The sequence below is a fragment of the Columba livia genome, chromosome 25 (assembly GCF_036013475.1).
Source record: "Columba livia isolate bColLiv1 breed racing homer chromosome 25, bColLiv1.pat.W.v2, whole genome shotgun sequence".
In the NCBI taxonomy this organism is placed as follows: domain Eukaryota; kingdom Metazoa; phylum Chordata; class Aves; order Columbiformes; family Columbidae; genus Columba; species Columba livia.
The window spans coordinates 1,365,218-1,386,406 of record NC_088626.1 but is presented as its reverse complement, the minus strand read 5'-3'; the positions used below and the strand labels follow the sequence as shown (position 1 = coordinate 1,386,406).

The window sequence follows — 21,189 nt, the reverse complement described above, 5'->3', positions numbered from 1 at the left end:
GTTTTTTGTTCTTCTGTTGGGTTTTTTGGTGCGTTGGTTTTGTTTGTTTGTTTTTTAAAGCCCCCCCCATCAGTGCCGGGTGCTTTTTAATTCACATAAACAGGATCCCCAGTGACAAGGGACAGCTCTGTTGCTGCTGAAGACCTGAAGTGGGCAACCACAGAATCACAAGAGCTTTCATTTTGTTCAACACTTTCCATATTTAATTTATTTAGATATTCTCTACATTAAAGTACTCTCATGCCAACACTCCCAACCCTACACCTCAAGAAAAATAGACTTGACACAGCTTTAGGGTGGAATGCACTGGAATAAAGTTGCTATTGCGTCCAACTTACAGAGAACACAGAACAAACTATAGAAAGAACTGCACAGAGAAGACGTCAGGGCAAGCTGGAATTAGCACACGATCGTTCGAGTCATCTTAGCACCTTCCTAGACAAGCACTGAAGGCGTTTTGAGAGGTGCAACATGCTTTGGTTAGCCAGACCAAAGCTTAGACTACGTTAAGCCTGGAAAAGAAGCGAGCAAGCCTGCCAGCACTGGGCTCGGAGCCGCGTCTGAACCAGGCTGAAAAAACACAAGCCCAAGGCTGAAGTGACGAGCCAAGTGTGCAGCGTCGGGAATGTCGAGCTCCCCTGGCTGGTCAAATCCGCACCTGGAGTGCAAACAGCACAGCCCCAAAGGCGGCTGGGGACCCAGCGCCACCCGGGGACCCAGCGCCGCCCGGGGACCCAGCGCCGCCCGGGGACCCAGCGCCGCCCGGCCCTGCTTTGGAACAGAATTCAAAATATCCGTTCACACATTGTTGCTTTCTCCCCTTGCATCCTTCGGCACAGGACACTTTCAGAGCTGGTCTCGCACCAGTACAACTGCGCCAGGTATCGGAGGTGTTTTCACATCTATAATCCCCTCCAGTAGCAGCACAAAGCCTTGAAGGACCTGCAGCTCTGCCCATGGGGACACGGCTGATCTCGGAATGCTTTACCTGCTGGTTTGTGTCTCTGGAACTTTCAAAATTCAAAGGAAAAAGGACAAGTAGGAAACTTATTCTGCAAACTTGAATTTGAAACCTTTAACTCAGTAATTAAGCCTTATCATGTTACCTTCAGGTAGCAACTGGCTTGTTGAAAAGCCCCTGGCCTGCCTGCTGGTGCCCTCAGATCACACACACCTTTAAGAATCTTAAGCCACAGTTCAAAAGTCAGCAAGACTGGCATTTTTCAGAACACTACGTTGTCATGCACAGGGTTTTCCACATATTGGCCTGATCTTCGGGCACAGGAGCAGGAGAGCAGCGTTGCCATCTGTTCGACCAGCAGCACAGCGACTGCGTGCAATCAGATCGAGCAGATGCTTGGGACAAAAGAAGTCACATTTGCTCTTTCATGTTTTCTGAACCATGTGCTCCTGCTTCGAAAGTAAAGATTTGCCGTTTCTGGTAACCTTGGACATTCCCGCAACACGCCTACAAAAGGTCCAGTTCAAAAACCAGACTTTGGGGTAGCTATTGCACATTCGTAAGAGCTGGCCTAAGTATTTTCCTGAAGATCCAGGCTTTGGAAGAAGGGATATTTTAAAAACTGGTATCAGTGTACATGGGAACACTGGCACAAATGTCACCTACTCTTGGTTTTAATTGTAAGGGCAATGAGTAAACACCAACACATGAAGGAAGAAAACAAACAGCATTTCACAGAGCGAGGAGGCAGAGCTGAAGCTGTGGCTAGTGTTTCGCAGTCGAATCTCGAGGATAGAATTCAGCCAGTGTTGTCTGAGGAATTCTCTTCAACATCTCCTTGGGGAAGATTCGCAAGAGCTGCCAGCCAATGTCCAAGGTCTCGTAAACAGTGCGGTTTTCGTAAGGACCTGCAGAAAGCAAGCACAGACTGCAACACGGAGCAGGAAAGCGTCTCGCTACCCAGCAGAGCTGAGAACAGGATGTTCTATAGGTGTTAACACATGCTGTGATGTGCCTGCAACAGCCACTTACCCTGAGCAATGAAGTTCTTCTCAAACTTCTGCAGAAACTCCAGGTAAAGAAGATCATCTGAGGTAAGAGCCTCCTCACCAACCACCGCCTTCATCGCCTGGACATCCTTCCCGATGGCATAGCAGGCGTACTGGAGGGGACGGAAACAAGTGCTTTTACCTCCAGCATCCACGTAACCATTTCTGTTCAAACCTAAAGTGTCTCACCAGACACTCAGCTGATGTTTTAAAGCAGCCTCCGGAGCGTTCTGGATTGCAGTGTTTGGCACACACATTACTGGCTGTTTAGCGCAAGGTGTATTTGAAATGACTGTTTTTACATACCAGTTGGTTGGATACATCTGCGTGATCCTTCCTGGTCATGCCCTCTCCGATAGCCGACTTCATCAGTCGAGACAAGGAGGGCAAGACATTAATAGGTGGGTAAATCTGGAGGAGAAATACATCCAAGAATTTCAACGTTAGTACTTCAAAAAGAACAGAGTCATCTTAAAATTTGTTCTAACCGGTGTAGTACACACCTGTCTGTTATGCAGCTGCCTATCCACGTAGATTTGTCCCTCAGTGATGTATCCAGTCAAGTCAGGGATAGGATGAGTAATATCTGCAGGGAAAAAAATGGTTTGACGGTTTTCAGCCCTTTTATATCCATTCTAGCACTGACACAGTGGCTTTTCGCAGATAAATGACTCCTAAAGTAAAATGCCATCAGTTAGTACCCCCAGATATCACCGAGCAGGTTGCAGGTTGCTCTAAAAGGGTCCTTTAAAGTGCCATTTGTTAAAAACAATTGAAAATAACTCACCATCATTGGGCATGGTAAGAATAGGAATCTGAGTAATGGAACCGTTCCTGCCTTCCACACGGCCAGCACGCTCGTATATAGTGGCCAAGTCCGTGTACATGTAGCCTGGGAAGCCCCGGCGACCAGGTACCTCCTCTCGAGCTGCTGAGACCTGAGGAGAGCCAGAAAAAACATTTCCAGGGAGTCGAATCACTCGTACAGACCCACTGTCTCCCCTAAATAAGCTACACCAGCAACCTACAGTATCTCTCTTCCTGCAGGCGACACCAAAACACAGCCACACAAACGCCTGTTAAAAGAAATGTCACCACAACCATGTGGGACAGGACAAGATGCCAAGGCAAATCCAAAACTATATCCAACTACTGAATGCTGCCAGTCACAGAAGTTGAGCTATCACAGAAGCAAGAGCTTTTAGCCAGCTGAACATTATCCTAGACAACCAACGAGTAACTAAAAACCTCGCTGGCTACTTAAGAACACAGTAATGAATATTAATTACAAACAGCTTGAGCAGAAGTCGACATTCTCACTTTATACCCTGAGCCCTTTCTGCTGACACCCAGCACGAGTGGGCAAGCACGTACCTCTCGCAGCGCTTCGGCGTAGGAGCTCATGTCTGTCAGGATGACCAGCACGTGCTTCTCGCACTGATACGCCAGGAACTCGGCTGTCGTGAGGGCCAGACGAGGCGTGATAATGCGTTCAATGCTGAAACACAACAGCATAGAATTGTTTACGACAAGGGCTTGAAGGCTGCAAGGTGACAGTCTGAAGTCACAAATACTTTAACCCCCCCTGAAAACCTGCTACGTCCACCAGCTGGAGTTCCAGCATCTCATATTCAACCCTGCTGCAAAATGGCAGCCTAAGTGACACCTGGCAGGACACCAGTGAGGCTCCAGCTTCCAGTTCACTTGTCCTTCTCAGCCTTTTCCCAACCACCACAGTGTAACCACTTACGTTGGATCATTGGCCAAATTGAGGAACAGACACACGTTGTCCATGGACCCATTTTCCTCAAAGTCTGATTTGAAGAACCGGGCAGTTTCCATGTTCACCTAAATCACAACATCAAGGCATCAGTTCCAGACCAGATCTTAGCATACTACATTTTGCATCATATGAAGGTCTAAACACCTCACTAATCACCCATAAGCAAACCTCTCTGTATTATAGACACCCCTACATTCCCAGAATGAGTTAATTCTACAAATTCCAGGCTAGATATTCTCAGTTCAAGATAATTTATCCAGATCAGACACACTTTTTAAAAGTATTTCTGGTTATTTGGGAGTTTCAGCTACTCAGCCAGCCCATTTAGCACTGTGCAGTTATAAATATGAGACTTATACTTAAGACAGACGTAAGTACAGCATACTTTCAAACAAATAATGTTCAGCTACTTGCAGCATTTGGTTATTTATTACTCAAGCATCATTTTCCTTTCATAATATTGACTTACACCCATAGCAGCAAACACGATGGCAAAGTTTTCTTCACTGTAGTCCATCACATCTTTGGATTTCTTCACCAAGCCAGCTTGGCGACATATCTGAGCTGCAATCTGGGGGAAAAAGCAGTTTCGATCTGTATATCTGATGCTATTACACAGAGCAGAATTTAACGGAGTTTACTTTTTAACCCCAGGGAAACACAAGCCGCTAAGTGTTTAGAGAGTTGCTTTGAGTACTCACTTCATTGTGGGGCAAGCCAGCAGCTGAGAATATGGGGATTTTCTGCCCCCTGGCAATACTGTTCATACCATCGATAGCAGAAATGCCAGTCTGAATCATTTCTTCTGGATAGATACGGCACTGGGGATTGATCGGCTGGCCTGTTATGTTTTTAAGAGAACACTGTTTATTCCATGGACGTGTCTGAAGCTTGATCAAACTACCGCTGGCCTCGAGCACTGACCGTGGCTCACCTCACAAGGTGCAAACCCCACTGCCAGACCTACAAATCTTCAGCCATGCCTGGTCAAACCTGAGCCCTTTGTAGATCCCAAAGAGCAGCTTCCAAGCACTGCTGAAAAGTTATTTTCTGCTACCCCATCATCCTGCACTTGTGTAAATCTGAGTTTGATGCCACACACATGCTTAAAAATAAGATTAACCTCCCCCTAGCAGTTATATGCTACGTTCAAAACCTAAACTATAGCAACATTGAGAAATCAGAAACACCAGATTTGTCCTGAATTCCATGCCAGAAATGGATTAAAACTTACCCGATATATCAAGGAAATCCTCAGCCAAAACAATGGGGCCTCTGTCTATGGGTTTTCCTGATCCATTAAATACTCTGCCTACAGGAAACAGCAATTAAATCAAAATGTAAGTTACTGTGAAATATGTTGGCACGTGGTAAGTCCATTCATTCTTCAAAGCAAGATGCAAGAACTTACCGAGCATGTCCTCAGAGACAGGGGTTCGAAGAATATCCCCAGTAAACTCACAAGAGGTTTTCTTAGCATCAATACCTGAAGTTCCTTCAAATACCTGTAGAGATAACAGAAGAACAAAAAAAAAAAACAGAGGAGAAAGGAGTAAGTATTGTGCTTCACAAAGTAACACACTACAACACTGTCTGTCAGCTTGAGAACTTGATCAGCCACGGGGCAGAAAAGCAAGGCAGAATAAGGAGGTGATTTTTGATTTATTTATGGTATGAAAAGAACGTATCACAGGACGGATTTGGCTCAGACAAATGTTGTTTAATAAAATACTTCTCTGTTGCAAGAGACACTCCCGTGCCTAAGTGTACCTGAACCACAGCCTTGGAGCCACTGACTTCCAGAACCTGCCCGCTTCTTTTTGTGCCATCAGGGAGAGTCAGGTGGACGATCTCCGCGTACCTGGGAAACTGGAGGAGGAAAAAGGTGGAAAGCCTTAAAATCCAGAAGAACAGCCACGAAATTGTGTCTGACAATAAAAGAAAAAGCTGCCTTTTGCCTGTACACAGCACCAGTAACTTGCTTTCAAGAGTAATTTGCCAGCAATCTGCAAAGCAGCCCAAACTGTAGTTCCCTTTGTGAGCAAGAAAAACCTCAAGAGCAAAGCAAACATGTACATCTCTACATTTCCATTTACACAACATCGGGGGGATTTTGGCAAAACTGAAACAATGCTGCTTTTCCTCAACAACCTCAACCACTCTCCCTTTCTTCAGGACATTGACAACCCTCCTTCACTTCACAGCATCATTTATCTCAGCAGTCAGACACTATCTTGTATTAAAGCTGTGCCCCCATGAATTTCCCAAGTCTGGATTTAGCTTTTCCTGTACCCCCTTCCTCAAAAATGTCATTGATTAAGAATCTGAATTTTTACCTTCACTTGATCCAAGATAACCAGGGGACCATTCACACCTGATACGGTTTTATAAGCTGAAAGAGAGCAAGGCACAGGTCAGGTCCTCCCTCAGCCCATCACAAATATCCTGTGTAAAGTTCTCCAAGTTTAATTCCTACCACCAGGCTCGGGGTTGTGGATTCCGGACCCAGCTCTGTACCACTTGTGTGTTTATTACAAGCTCTACAAGAAGGATTTGGCACTGAATTGGGTGGCACTTTTTGCCACTACTTGCAATGCACCTGAGGTAACACTAAGATACAGGATTTGCTGTTTTGTCCGTCACAGAAATGCATTGATGCAAGCCTGTGTGCAGGGATGATTTCAATGCCACAGAAACACCAGGACAATGTAGAGATGACATTAAGCTAAGGAAATTACACAGCTGCAAGATCTTTAAGAAGCAGGCATAAACATCCGTAATTGGTGATACAGAAGTAATAACGGGTGCCACTGCAATTTATACCCAACTAATGGTGAGCAGACCTTAATATCAACACTCAGCTTCAAGTCTTTCTTTTTTTAACCACATAAGCTCCATGACACCGAAGCAGCCCACACAAAAGCCGGGACTTAGCAAAGCAGCACATCTTGTGCCCAAAAGCCGACCAATAGAGCTTCTACAGTCAAGTTGTGTTTTCTGGCAGGCTGCTGAACGGAAACCTTCTTAAACCTTTCCTGCCTCCTGAGAACAGGAGAACGGACTCTACTGCAAAAGCCTGAATTCCAGCTTAACCAAACTCCTCCTACTCTTGGATTATTCTGGCTTAATTTAAGACACCTGATAGACGGCTCATGTCTTAACCATCCGCTGCCCAAGTCTTAGCGCTACCTACAACTTCTCAGCTACTGTGTGCCCAGAATTCATTTTTCTATCAGCCCAGCAGAAAAGTGGTAAAAATGGTGCACCAGTATCCCAGTTAAACCCAGAGTCACTTGATCCACGGAGCAAAGCAACACTGAGCCAAAGCTTTATCAGAGTCACAAGCAGAAGTGACTGTTCATCACTTGTCCCCAGGAGGGAAAAATGAGCGAGTGGAACCATCTGCAGGACAGGTGAGACACCAGCGCCCATTCCAGACACCAGCGCCCATTCCAGACACCAGCGCCCATTCATGGTCACCCTACAAAGCGAAGAAACGGGCAGGAAAGAACCAAATTTCCACCGGCACCAGGTCACGGGGAATCCCCCGGCTCAGCCTGCCCGGGTTTGTGCCATTTGTGTGTTGTCCCGACTGTCAACAATGTAGTGTTTACACTTCAACAAACCGTTTGAACTGTTGCAATGTAATCTCTTAAAACGACAACAATCAAAACCGCTTTAGATAAGGTTTGAGGGTCACTGGGTGTGTGGTGCTCAGTTCTGCTCTTGCCAAAATCCTGCTGAACACCCCAAGACACAACAGGGAACTGCTGGAGAGGGTCCAGCGTAGGGCAACGAAGATGATTAGGGGAGTGGAGCATCTCCCTTATGAAGAAAGGCTGAGGGAGCTGGGGCTCTTTAGCTTGGAGAAGAGGAGACTAAGGGGGGACCTCACTAATGTTTATAAATATCTAAAGGGTGAGTGTCACAAGGACGGAGCCAGGCTCTTCTCGGTGGCCAACAACGATAGGACAAGGGGTAATGGGATCAAGCTGGAACACAAGAGGTTCCACTTAAATTTGAGAAGAAACTTGTTTGGGGTGAGGGTGGCAGAGCCTGGCCCAGGCTGCCCAGGGGGTTGTGGAGTCTCCTTCTGTGCAGACATTCCAACCCGCCTGGACACCTTCCTGTGTAACCTCATCTGGGTGTTCCTGCTCCATGGGGGATTGCACTGGATGAGCTTTCCAGGGCCCTTCCAATCCCAAACATACTGTGATACAACACGTCCCTAAATTAAACAGAAGCACAGGCTGGCCCGCTCCTTTCACACAGGGGGGTTACACAGACCTTATGCTACGAGGACTCCGCTTGGGCCGCGAGTGCTCACAGCCCCGCTGTCCACGAGCAGCGGAAAACATGATCTCCAGCAAAGCGTTTCATCCCATGACTGTCTCATGAGCGCTCCTTCCTCAATCAGCACGAGAGGGTGTCACGCCTCGCTTTTCCACAACAAAATATTCCCTTGGCGTCAACCACCATCAGTTCCCCTCAAAATCAGCTGGTCGCTGACTCAAAACTCCTGTTTCCAGTGAGATCGGCCAGTTTCATGACAAACCTAAAGCAACTGATGTATTACTTTTAGTACATATCCAATGTCAGTTTGGGTGAAAGCCAAACGCATATTAACACACAAGGTGAGGACGAAATCACCGCGGCTCCAGCCTCGCCAGGAGCCTCCGCTCCACACCAAGAGGCGGGAACGGTGACGATGGATTCGGCTTTCAAACCAAAGTGACATTTTCGGAGACGCCACCGGCTGCACCGCGTCGGTGCTTGTCTGCTCAGCTGCACACGCAGAGTCACTCGTGTAATTACAACCTAGAGCAAAAAAAAGGCCAGAAAAAAACACACCTTCCAACAACTTCGGCTTTCCCTCTGCTATACTGCAAGAAAGGGTTTTTTTGCAAAGCTGTTGCATTTCTCCTTTTTCACCACATTTCCCAACTTCATTTCGAAGGAACGGAATCCACGTCACCCCCCCCACCTCGCAGTTTACAGTAATTTTCAGTTCGTTTTTCACGAAGGACACCCCACGGCCTGTGTCACCCAGTGGGAACAGCCTCCCGGTTGTGACCGATTTGTTTAGAGAGGACACAGGCCTGAAAAGCCCCACTGCAGCCCCGGGGGCGATTAACAGCCTCGGGGGCAATTAACAGCCCCCCCCGCGCACGCCCGGCCTGTGCCCGAGGCGGCCCCCGACCCGCCTCAAGAGCGGCTGCCGGGCCCGGCCCGAGCCTGCGGCCCACCCGGCCTCGCCCCCGCCCTCCGCCGCTCCCCCCGCCGCGGTGGGCGCACTCACTGAGGCGCGGCTGGGACAGGTAGTCGCGGGTGAGCGCCGCCGCCTGCACCCGGGGCCCGCCGGGCCCGGCGCCGTTCACCAGCCCCCGCACCGCCGCCATCTTCTCCGCCCGCACCGGCGCCGGCCCCGCCGCGCATGCGCTCAAATAGCGGAGCGGCCGCGGGGCCCCGCCCCCGGGGGGAGAAGCGGGAAATGGAACTGGCCAGGGTGCTGGGGCGGGGCGGGCGGGGTGGAGGGGAACGGAAACGGGAAAGGGAAAAGGAGAAAAGGAAAAGGAGAAAAGAAGGAAAAAAGGAAAAAGGAAAAGAAGGAAAAACGGAAAAAAGGAAAAAGGAAAAAAAAAGGAAAAAGATAAAAGAAGCAAAAACGGAAAAGAAGAAAATGAAGAAGATGAAGGAAAAGAAGAAAAAGAAAGAAAAAAAGGAATAAAAAGGAAAAAAAGGAGGGAAAAAAGGAAAAAAGGAAAAAGGTAAAATAAGGAAAAGAAAGAAGGAAAAGGAGAAAAGGAAAAAAGGGGGGAAAGAAGAAAATAAAAAGGAAAAGAAAAAACAGATAAAAAGGGAAAAGAGGCAATGGGGGAAGACGGAAAAGGAGGAAAAGAAGAAAAAGAAGGAAAAAGGGAAAAAAGGAAAAGAAGAGAAAAAAGGAAAAGAGGGAAAAGAAGAAAAAATAAAATGAAGGAAAAGAAGAAAAAGAAGGAAAAGGGGGGAAAATGAAAAAAAGAAAAAGAAGGAAAAAGAAGGAAAAAAGTTAAAAAAGGAAAAAAGGTAAAAGAAGGAAAAGAAGGAAAAGAAAGAAGGAAAAGGAGAAAAGGAAAAAAGGGGGAAAGGAAGAAAAGAAAATGGAAAAGAAAAAACAGATAAAAAGGGAAAAGAGGCAATGGGGAAAAGAGGGAAAAGGAGGAAAAGAAGAAAAAGAAGGAAAAGGGGAAAAAGGAAAAGAAGAAAAAGAAGGAAAAAAGGAAAAAGGTAAAAGAAGGAAAAGAAGGAAAAGGAGAAAAGGAACAAAGGAAAAATGAAGAAAAGAAAAAGGAAGAGGAAAAAAACAGATAAAAAAGGGAAAAGAGGCAATGAGGATAAAAGGAAAACGGGGAAGAAGGAAGAGAAGAAGAAGAACAACACTATTAGTAACAATAACTGTCTCCACATGCCTCTCCTCACCTGCAGGAGAACGTGAGTCGTTCTCAGGCTGAGCGGGGCGATGCCGCGGGCCCTCGGCAGGTGGTGGTGCTGCACTGCTCAGCCCCTGCCTGCCCTGCGCAGCCTTGCACAGTCATTGCCAGGCCCTGCCACTCCATTCTTCGCTCATGAAACACATTGAGAGGCTTCAATTTCTGCTCTAACGCACATCCAGGGAGCTCGGCGGTGGGATGTGCTCATCTCACGCTATTGGCGATGGTTTTTGGCCATGCAGAAGCCAGATAAATGGCCTCAACAGCAGATTTACGCACCAACAGAGAAACAGTGAATACATTTAGGATTTATTTTCTTTCTCTGCGGTAAATCTGTGTGTCCTGAATGAGTGATGTTATCATTTTGCTTTAAAAAAGAAATCACAGAGCAAAGTGTCGAAAGTTTAAGAAAACAGAAATGATGGAAGAAAAGAGAGCACGTTTTCTGTGGCATTTGCAGTATCCATGCAAAGATAGAGTTTTACATTCAGCTTTGCTTTTGAACCAGCCCTGTTAATCCAAGAAATCTCTCTGTATCCCTGGAGATAGGACAGAGGGTGTAACTGCACAGGGCAGGTTCAGGACGGGCACCCTGGTGCCAGCATCTTCCTGTGCGAGCAGGGGCACAACATTGGGTCTGGAGGGAACACAACCCTGTGAGGTCTGGGATTCACCAAAGATCCCCGAGGTGCTGTAGGGCTGGTAAAAACCACCGGGTTCTACCCCAGGATGTGGAACATGGAGCTACAGTCGGAACGAGGGCAGCCGCGCCGAGGACATGCAGCACTAGGCAGCAAGAGAACAGCCATCAGTCCAAGAACCTAGAATATTTTATAGCTATTTTGTACTGTATATTTTGTATTTTATATTTAATTTTTGTACTTTATATTTGATATTTCTTTTATAAATGCATTTCCCTGAATGACGCCAGCCTTGCCCCCCAGTGCTCAGCCCCAGGTGGGAGTTAAAAGAGAGATAAACAGCTGCGCAACCCTGCAGAACAGCCCTCCTGCCTCCCGTCCCGCTGACGCAGGGGGAGCTGCGGGGCTGAGCAACACTTGTTTGAGGTTCCAATTAAATCTCCAGGGAACAGGGACACTCATCTGCTCTCCAGATAAAAGGGACCCATAAATCCGGAGCGCAGCAGCTCCCGCCGCAGCAGCCGCCTCCTCGCAGCGCCATGGGCTCCGGGGTAAGACTTCGTTTTCCTCTGCTCCACGCAACAGGTTGGCATGGACATGGGGACAGGGTTTGCGGCTGGAGATATAAGGGCTATATTAATCCACATGTCTTTATTGTCTATGCTTCCTAATTTTTGCATATATATATATATATATCTGTGTCTATCTTCTTTTGCATTAATTCTATTATTTGGTCTTTGCTGCTACTTGGGGGCACAGTGAGAAACCATCCCTGTTTCCGCACTAAGTGACCTGTGTGGCATTCGTATTCAATGACAGGGGGTTTGGACAGTTTGCCTTTTGTTGTTGTTAGAAACTGATAAATAGCATTGGCTGGGATTTCAGGAAACCACAGGAGTGTTAGAAAGAGCAGCAGCTCAGACTCAGCTCCATCCATTTTGCCCCTTTACCCTCCAAAGTGCCTGTGAGCTCTAAGGAAGTAAACCGCTAATTGTTTGGTTCGTTTAGGGCAAACTTCTGACTGATATTTTCAGTGCGACTGAACAAGCAATCTCCTCTCAGCCCTTCGAAGCCCTGATCTTAATCACCTATATTGGGCTTTAAGTCCTGTATCTCACCGTGACATTTCAATTAGGTCAAATGAAAAGACATGTAAGGTAAATGAATTTCCTTTGAGACCTAATTTAATCTCCAAAGAACAAACATGGAATAAAACATGTAGAGATTACCGCAGATAAGCTACTGGCTTGATCTGTGCTTTGAGTCTTTGGAAGGAGACTTAAATGATGCCTTGGAGCAGGTACAAGGTGTCCCAGGAGAATGGAAATGGATTAGACCGCTCCATCTGCGATTTTAAATGCAGGCTGGATAAACCCACGGTCTCACAGCAAATGATAGGAAGAGAGGAACCAGCCTCAGGTTGCGCCAGGGGAGGTTGAGGTTGGAAATTTGGGATAATTTCTTCCCAAAGGGCTGTGGGGCATTGGAACAGGCTGCCCAGGGCAGTGCTGGAGTCACCATCCCTGGAGGGTTGGACAGACAGACATGAGGTTCCCAGGACGTAGGGCAGTGCCAGGGGTGGAGAACATTTGGACTCGACCTTGAGGGGCTTTTCCAACCAAAAAACCCAAAGCAAATCAAACTCACCCAAGCCGGTGGTGTCAGCTCCTAGAGGAGCACACCCAGCTCTTGGAGGACACCAACACAAAGTGACCTCAGGAGCTGCTTTCTCCAGGGAGAAGCTGTGGGAGGCTGTAACCCGGAGTGGTTTCTTTAAAGGCTCCAGGAGACCTTCAGCCCTGAGGATCAGGACGCAGCAGGACGCAGCTGAGCTCCAGGTCCTCGCCATGTCCCCGGGTGCCCATGGCACACCCTGGCAGTGTCTGGCGGCGGGACGGGCGTCGCGGAGGCTGGTGCTGGTGGTGGTGTTCGTGGCGCTGCTGCTGGACAACATGCTGCTGACAGTCGTGGGTACAGTGTGCAGCTCTCATTGGCTTTTTCGGGTGGACCTCAGGGTTTCAGCTCCTCGGTTGGTGTCCGGTCAATGCTGGCAGGATCCACACACAGGGAGAGCCATGGGGAGGGAGCCGGGAGTTTAAGGACACCAACATCTGGCCAGTATCATTCAGTTCAGCTGCGGGTTGAGCCAGAAAATGGAGTAAAATCACTAATTAATCCCTTCCCTTCCTTTTCTTCCAGTACCGATTGTCCCCACCTTCCTTTACACAACAGAATACGAAGGAGCCAACAGCTCCGTTGTCCCAGCCCAGACTGAGCTGGCTCCTCCAGCCTCGAAGTTTCCTCCTTTCTCCTCCGTGTTCTCCTATGCTGACAACACCACGCTGTCCATCGTGGGCTCCAGCAGCCCCACGGAGCTGGAACGCGGGACAGGGAGCGCCCCCCCCCGGCCCAGCGGCTGCCCGGAGGGCCAGGAGTTCCTCGCCAACGAAAACATCCGCGTGGGGCTGTTGTTCGCCTCCAAGGCTCTGGTACAGCTGGTGGTCAACCCGGCCGTGGGTGTCCTGACCAACAGGTGGGTCAGAGACCCGGGGTTGTCCCGGGGGGCAGCTCTAGGGCCAGGCGGCTCCAGCCTGCTAATGAAATACCAGCAGCCGAGCACTGAAGGTCTGTGCTGCACATGTGCAGCCCCTGTGGTCACGGAATCACAGGAACACGGGGGTCAGATAGCAAGGGGGAGGATATATGCACTGAAAGAAGCATTAATTTTACCTTTTCTAAAAGCCTGTAAGTTTACAGTACAACATAAGCATCACTAATGTTCTCCTCGGGTGCAGACAGATGCTGTTTAATATCAATAACCAACAAATAAACAAAGAAAGATTTCTACCTTGCTATGGATATGTCGTTGAGATTTTCTGCCCCGAGGTTGTCTTTGTCTCTAGCAGACGGGTGAGGGGAGCTCGACTTCTCTCTGCCTGCTCGGGGTGGGCAGATGAGTTGGTAAAACAGCAGTCGTGTCCTTGGGTGAGCTTTACAGGATCATCCGGGAGCACCGAGACACCGGGTGCCCCCCAGGCTGCACTCACGGGCACATCCCATGTCCAGGACGTGCTCGCCAGCCCGCAGGGACACCAGCTCTGCAGCTGGGCGAGGAATCCTCCCTGAGACGGTGCCTCTTGTCTCCCGTTCCAGGATAGGATACCACATCCCCATGTTCATCGGGTTCATCATCATGTTCATCTCCACAGTCAGTGAGTATCGTCCTTCGCTCTGGAGGAAACACTTTGGGCCGTGCCTGCACCACCGTCCCTGTGCAGGACAGAGGAGTGAGAGCAGAGCGACCGCTCTCAGAAATCGGTGACAAGAAAGGACGAGTGGCACCCAGCACCCTCCAGCACCCAAACTGGTGCAAGCAGATTCGCTGTGACCTCCTGCGGGGTTTTGACACCGTCTCTCTCTTTCCCCCGCAGTGTTTGCATTCGCCGGCTCCTATACCTTGCTGTTCATCGCCCGAGCCCTCCAAGGCATCGGCTCCTCCTTCTCATCCGTCGCAGGTAAATATTTTAGCTACACCTCAGGCTCTGCATTAGTTGCCCTTGTCTGGCCTCAGTTATGAATAACCAGCCACAGGGATGCACCGAGCGCCAAACTTCTCCTCCTCGCTGCACCAGCAAGGTGGGTGCAGCTGGTGCACCTCAGTGAGCACATAAACCTCCCAAAGCAGATAAACCCCAACCCGTGGTCCCAGCCGCCCCACACCTCTGCTTCTCCTGCCCCCAGGCTTGGGCATGCTGGCCAGCGTCTACACCGACGACCTGGAGAGGGGCAACGCCATGGGGATCGCGCTGGGAGGCTTGGCCTTGGGTGTGCTGAGTAAGGAATCCTCCTTCCCCACGGGGTTTGCACCCACAGCATCTCCAGAGCTCCGCTGGCCGTCACCTCCTGAGCGAGGTGACACGGTCACGGGGCGACATGGCCACGTGGTGACACAGCCCTTTCCCTTGCAGTCGGGGCTCCCTTTGGGAGCGTGATGTACGAATTCGTGGGGAAATCATCTCCCTTCTTGGTCCTGGCGTTCCTGGCTCTCTTGGATGGAGGTGAGAAGCCAAATGCTTTAATCTAACCCTCCCCACTCAAAAAGACACAGGAAAAGATTTAAATGTAGATGTTTCAGCGAGAATCTCTCAGGGCTTGTGTGATGGAAAAGGCAGATTAATACAACACGGGTAACATCATCAGCATTGGTTATTCTGTTATTGCTAAATCATATGTTTCCTACCACCAGCTGACTGACAGCAACACAGTAAGAATTAGTCCCTCATTACTTAATAACCCCCTAGATTGATTTAATGGCTTGAATAGCATATTCAGTAAAGCTCTTTGAACTGTGAATTCTGTGTAAAAGGCACACTTGTCTGCTGCCTCTTCGCTGTGCCACAAAGGAATTAGGCTTTGCCAGCGTAAATGGTGCTCCTGCTCCTTGTGCCGCTGCTGTGTTACCGCTGCAGGCCACGAGAGGAAGGTCCAGATAGCAGAAATGTGCGCTTTTACTGGGAAGTATTAAGCTAATTAAATTATAGTCACAGTACCATCTTTGCCTAGATGTACTGTGAGACATCTTTCATGAAGCATGTAAGAGCTTTTAGAAAATGAAACACAGGTCCCACGCACATGAAGCTTCCTTTTTTCATCCTATTCTTTCCCACATCTCATTCCTGTCGTGCTCCAGCTGGCAGCCTAACGGGGAGCGTTTGTTATTCGGTTGAAAAGCCCTTCTAACAGCCCCCTTCAGGGAGTTTTGCTGCTCTGTCCCGCAGGAGCAGCACTGGGACCCCCCTGCCCCCTGCTCCCTTGAACCATGCCCCCAAACGCAGTCACAGCGTCCCCGGGGGCTCTGCCCATGGAAGGGGTTGAGCTGAAGGAAAAGCCAGAGGGAAATGCATCTTGAAGCAATGTCATCTCCAGAAATAAGCTAAAATTCAGTGTTTTCTTCCCAGCTTTGCAGCTCTGCATTCTGCAGCCCTCCAAGATCTCCCCCGAGGTGAGCGCGCGTGTTTGTACAGATGTGTGTGCACAGATGTGTGCAGATGTGGCTGAAGTGGGAGTTCTCCAGGGCCAACGGCTGAGCTGGGGACGGGTGCGAGTGCACAGGGGGATCTCAGCCGATGTTTCCCCCGCTTTGCCACCCCACAGAGCACCAGAGGGACATCGCTGGTCACCCTCCTGCGAGATCCCTTCATCCTGGTGGCTGCAGGTACGGCCGGGCGGCAGCACACACCTCTGGATACAGAGATTCACTTGCCCCTGCTTGAAACAGCAGCAGAAAGCGGCTAAACTGGAGTGTTTCCCCTGTTCTCTCTCCCAACAGGAGCCCTCTGCTTCTCCAACATGGGGGTGGCCATGCTGGAGCCCACCTTGCCCATCTGGATGATGCAAACCATGTGCTCCCCGAAGTGGCAGCTTGGTAGGTGTCGCGATTTGCGTCCTTCGCTCCCAAACGCTCGATACAGTTCTGCTACAACCGGTCCTGCTTTGGCACCGCAATGTGGGTTGAATAATCTCTTGTATCCTTCTAAAAAAGAAGAAAACATATATCCTCACCCGCATAGAGTGAGTGATCCCAGGCTGCGTGTTGCTCCAATTTCAGCTGGAAATGTCCTCAGTGGCAGCCTGACAATGTGCTTCTCTCTATTATTGAAAAGATTGTATAGAATCAGGCTCCCCACAAGAGCAATAATGGAGGAAGAAAGGCTGTTTCGCGCACGGGAAGCCTGTCGAATCCCATCTTCTGCAGGGCAGATAATGGGCTCGTGCTAGGCTGGAATCCTGGCAGCCAGATGGGTTTTGCAGAGGCAGCTCTGAGTAAAACGAGGCCATTTAGAGAGTCCCAGGCAGGACGGGATGGTACGTGCCAATTACCAGCTGCCTAGAAAATGTGAGCTGGAGATAACATTGTGTTCGCTACCAAAATAAAAGCTAATTGTTATAAAACCCAATTGGCTGAGGAATGACCCGGGGGGTGCCGCAGGCTGCACTTAGATCCCCAATTGAATTGCAGGCTGGGAGCAGGAGGGCTGATTGCTCCTAATCCAGTTACCCTCCCGGGTAAGAGCCTGCGATGGGCGAGGGGAAAGCAGCGTCCCAGAGCTACTGGCAGTGGGGAGAAGGGACGACCACCAATGTCACAGACTGAGAAACACCCTCAGGGCTGCTCTGGGCACCACTAAACCTTTGAGGCGACTTAGCAGGACCCGGAGGTCAGTTGACACCTAAGAAAATCCCAAGATCATTCACCAGGTTTTCAGGTTCCTGAGGTTTGAGAGCAGTTTGGGTTTGGACACAGTTCAACCTGCCAGACGTCTCACAAGCTGCTACAAACTCAAGGGGCTTCTTCATGCTTCGCTTTGCTCACTCCCATAGTTCTGGAAAAAGAAGTACAGAGGAGCTCGGACTAAACCTGCAGGATTAACAGTGCTCTGTAGCTGCTACAGAGAGAAGAGAAAATGAAACATAAATCAGTGTATTTCAATAAGGAAGTTGTCCTAGTGAAATGGAGCTGATCAGTTTTATTTATAGTCGGCGGGAGAGTATATTAAAAACAAACAACTGGTGATCAGCAAACAGTGCAAATATTTAATTTGGACTACATAATGATCCCTAAGCTTTTTACTTCAGTAGTTATTTTATTCCTATTTAGTAAGTGAAAAGCAGACGGCAAGGGGAGAAAGGTGGAAGAAGAAGAAACTACAACAGGAGAGCAGGATGAGGTTGTTAAAGCAGTGGGGACAAAAAAGTTCTGCATTGAGCTTCTGGTTGTCTCCTAGGGCTTGTGGGTCAATCACTGCACCTCTCTGTGCCTCAGTTTCCCCCCTCCAAAAGCAATTTCTGTGCCTCCCTATGTCTTCAGAGAGGGACCCCCACCCTTCTACAGGGCACGGACAGGCCTGGCTCATGATATTCCCCAAATGGGGGCAGTTAGTGAACATTTTTGCAAATCCCCTGTATTTTCCTAGGGATGACAGGCTTTTTTGTGCTCTCTCTCCCTCAGGGATGGCATTCCTCCCGGCCAGCATATCCTACCTCATCGGCACCAACCTCTTCGGGCTTCTGGCCACCAGAATGGGCCGGTAAGTGGAAGGCAGAGATTTCAGGTCACCCCAGCCCTGCGCTTTCCACATGAATCACACCTGGGGCTGAGAACAGCCACCCTCTGCTACCTGTGGGCTCCTTGCAGGTGGTTGTGCTCCCTCATCGGCATGGGCGTGGTGGGAATCAGTCTCCTGTGTGTAAGTAGCACAAGACAATTTTGAGACCTTTCTGTAGAGGTCAGGACGGAGACGGGGTTTTGTGCCCAGCGGTCAAATGGTCAGTGGTTGGACACGTGTTGGTTTCATGGGTTGATGTTCCACCTTCATGCAGTTCTTCCGCCCTCACTCACATCCCCTCTCTCTCCTCTCAAAGGTTCCTCTGGCCACAAATATTTACGGGCTGATCATCCCCAACGCCGGGCTGGGCTTTGCCATAGGTAAGGAGTCGGTGTCTGGGCTGTGCGACACGGTTCCCACGCAGCCCCGCGGTGAGCCAGCGCATCCCTCTGGCTTTGGGCAGGGATGGTGGACTCCTCCATGATGCCCACCATGGGTCACCTGGTGGACCTGCGCCACTCCTCCATCTACGGCAACGTCTACGCCATCGCTGACGTCGCCTTCTGCATGGGCTTCGCCATCGGTACGAGGAACTTACTCACGGGGTGACGTACACAGCGTGTATCTCGGTTTACTACTCCCTCTCCTCCACCCACTATCTGCTGGAAGCAGCCAGCGCTGAGTCTGCAACTCACCCACCGTGGATTTACAGACCCCCCCAAAGCGGGACATTTGCTCTGTCGTCTCAGCTCTTTTTAACCTTTAAATCACCAGGTCCGTCCACAGGCGGCGCGATCGTACGAGCTGTTGGGTTCCCCTGGCTGATGATCATCATCGGCGTTATCAATATTGCTTACGCTCCTCTCTGCTGGTACCTGCGCAACCCTCCCGCTAAGGAGGAGAAGATGGTGAGTTGAAATATATTTTATTACCTTTAAGTATTGGGGGTTGATAATCCAGAGATTGAGGGGGAGATTAGAACAAATTATCCAAGGATTACATGTTCCCTTTTGGGCTCTGCTCTGCCCTCAGAAAAGGGACAAAAAACTCAGACAATAAACCCAGAAAAGTCTGGAGCTACAGCAGTTGTTGGCTGCTTTGGCTTTCTGTAAAAGCGGTAATGCTCCCGTTAACTATGCAGATTAATCACCGTTTTTACCGACACGTGATTTCCTCTTTCCCCAGGCCATCCTAGGCCAGGGCTGCCCCATGCAAACCAACAGCTACGCTGCTCAGAAAACCCTGCGCCACTTCCCGCTCACAGATGACAGCGACGTGGAAGCAGAAAATGTGGAATAGCACCCACGAGTATGCAGGCCCTGGTGTGAAGCTTCATTACATTGACAGGATGTGGATGTTTTCATGCCCAAAAACCCCAAGATTTCAGGTTCTACCAAAGCTCGTGGTGCCAACAGAGCCCCCTTCGTCTGTGCCACCACCACCGTCCCACTAATGTGTTCCACGCTCCCCTAAAAACAGTTCAAATAAATGTTTGGTACAGCTTTATGTGTTGTAATGTTTATCTGCTAATTACGGCTGATTGTGTGTCCCTTCCAACATCCATTAAATTAATTTCCTTGAAGAAATTCAGGCAGAAGTAAAGCTAAGAGCGGTTTTAGACCTTAAGCACAGACTAGACCAACAATGCTGGTCAGATCCCTCGTGATGCTCCGTGACTAAGAGCGTTTGTACAAATCCCTGCGCCTCACCAAGCCGGGGGAAGCGGCTGCATTGGTGATCCTGACCCCTGCACTGAGATAAATGAAGTGATTTAATTGCCCTTTCGCAATTTCCTGGCCACGCGTTCAGAGCGAGAGCAGCCGCACTGTTAACAATAATTATTGAGCATCACAGCCTGCAGAAGTACAGTAGAGTTAAGTAAAGGAGAGTGAAGTAATGGAAGTATCAAATTAATCATGGAAGTATCGGTGAAAATTCCTGTGATCTCATCTTTCCCTCTGAAACCTCAAACTTAACAACTTCTCCAGTTCCACTGTTGGCAGTTTATAATATAAACTCATTTCTGTCTTGACTGAGCAGCCAGAAAGCCCAGATGATTCACCGCTCCAGAGCCGCACGATGCAGATGCGTTTGCCAGCGGGGAAACGGGGGGATAATCACAGTTCGTCATGATTCGGTACCTTATGACTCATTACCGACGGTCATAAACGGCTGTTGCCAGACAGCCCCACACCACCGCGGGCCCATTGCCCTGCGCTCCACACACACAAGATTAAATTATATTTCTTAGGCTGGCTGGAAGTGACTAATGCTAAGCCCGTTCTCAAAACCTGGTTATTTTTATCCCCCACCTGTTTCCTCACTTTGCCAAGAATAAAAGGAAAATGTCTTTACTTTCTGCCATGGAAGGAAAAGCAGCGAGCTGTTCTATTTGGGGATTTATTCTCAACCCCACAGCGCATCTCCCTGTTTAATTGCAGCCCGCCCTGCGTGCCCAGGGGCTGGTTGCTCAGAAACCCACCCCTGTGAGCACCGGATCGGGGGTCCCAGCAGTGACCCCCCCAAAGCACCTCACCCAGCATCACTTCACTGTGAATCTGCAAATCTGCCTCTTTCCTCCAGTACCAGCAGCTCGGGCTTCCTAATTAATAAATTACCTGCAGCGCCGGTGATGCTGATGGAGTTTCTCTGCTCAGAGTGAAGAGTTAGACAGTAATTTTTGCATCAAATGGCACACCCTGCTGAATAAAACACATTTTTTGAGCGCATGAACGGTGATATAAACAGCTCTGCAGCTTGGGGGCACAGAAGAAACCAGGGGGCTCTTGGCAGCTGTGGTGAAAAGTGTCTTCCCCCCTTGGGGAAAGAACCTGCAGAGAAACATTCCTCTCACAACTTGAAATTAAACACCGTGCGTCTGCATGTTAATTAATGGCATTAATACCCTTCTGTCTCCGTCACCGCTGCCACCTCCCATCGCCGCAAGCACAAGAGAAGGACGGAGAAGATCGGGGAAGTTCGGAAACGTTCGGGAAAGATCGGAGCCCCCTCAGCCGCCCCCGCTGCCTCACGCCAGGGACAGGCCTCGCCCAGCGCCGGGACGGGGCCGCCCGGGGACAACGCACTCGGCACGGCTCCCAGAGCGGCGCGCACCGGCAACGAGCTACGACACCCTGTGGGATTAACGTTCCACAGGTTTATTCACCCGCCCAGAGCCC

At 49.4% G+C, this 21,189-nt stretch overlaps 2 protein-coding genes and 1 long non-coding RNA gene across 4 annotated transcripts; 1 reads left to right on the top strand and 2 right to left on the bottom strand.

Moving 5' to 3' along the window:
* Positions 1 to 180: 180 nt before the first annotated feature.
* Positions 181 to 9,251, bottom strand: ATP6V1B2 (ATPase H+ transporting V1 subunit B2). Its single transcript, XM_065040890.1, has 14 exons — positions 9,093 to 9,251; positions 6,130 to 6,185; positions 5,564 to 5,662; positions 5,205 to 5,298; positions 5,028 to 5,105; positions 4,495 to 4,634; positions 4,263 to 4,364; positions 3,761 to 3,858; positions 3,385 to 3,508; positions 2,798 to 2,948; positions 2,514 to 2,596; positions 2,317 to 2,421; positions 1,994 to 2,123; positions 181 to 1,869 (listed from the first exon to the last, which is right to left on the bottom strand). The coding sequence occupies exons 1-14, from the start codon at positions 9,190 to 9,192 to the stop codon at positions 1,727 to 1,729; spliced, it is 1,503 nt and encodes a 500-aa protein (XP_064896962.1). The 5' UTR covers positions 9,193 to 9,251; the 3' UTR covers positions 181 to 1,726.
* Positions 9,252 to 10,892: 1,641 nt separating this feature from the next.
* Positions 10,893 to 19,516, top strand: SLC18A1 (solute carrier family 18 member A1). Of its 2 annotated transcripts, XM_005510874.3 has the most exons (16): positions 10,893 to 11,455; positions 12,684 to 12,875; positions 13,104 to 13,437; positions 14,058 to 14,116; positions 14,336 to 14,419; positions 14,646 to 14,738; positions 14,873 to 14,962; positions 15,863 to 15,906; positions 16,059 to 16,119; positions 16,234 to 16,329; positions 17,914 to 17,992; positions 18,100 to 18,151; positions 18,327 to 18,390; positions 18,474 to 18,593; positions 18,785 to 18,918; positions 19,196 to 19,516. In XM_005510874.3, the coding sequence occupies exons 2-16, from the start codon at positions 12,752 to 12,754 to the stop codon at positions 19,307 to 19,309; spliced, it is 1,548 nt and encodes a 515-aa protein (XP_005510931.2). In that variant the 5' UTR covers positions 10,893 to 11,455; positions 12,684 to 12,751; the 3' UTR covers positions 19,310 to 19,516. The 2 variants fall into 2 exon arrangements, with proteins under 2 accessions (XP_005510931.2, XP_064896967.1); XM_065040895.1 differs by lacking the exon at positions 14,058 to 14,116 and having other exon boundaries at positions 17,914 to 18,151.
* LOC110364994 (uncharacterized) lies at positions 17,476 to 21,070 on the bottom strand. The gene is made up of 2 exons (XR_010468006.1): positions 20,629 to 21,070; positions 17,476 to 18,901 (listed from the first exon to the last, which is right to left on the bottom strand). It is a non-coding gene; the product is annotated as an uncharacterized LOC110364994 (long non-coding RNA).
* Positions 21,071 to 21,189: the final 119 nt, after the last annotated feature.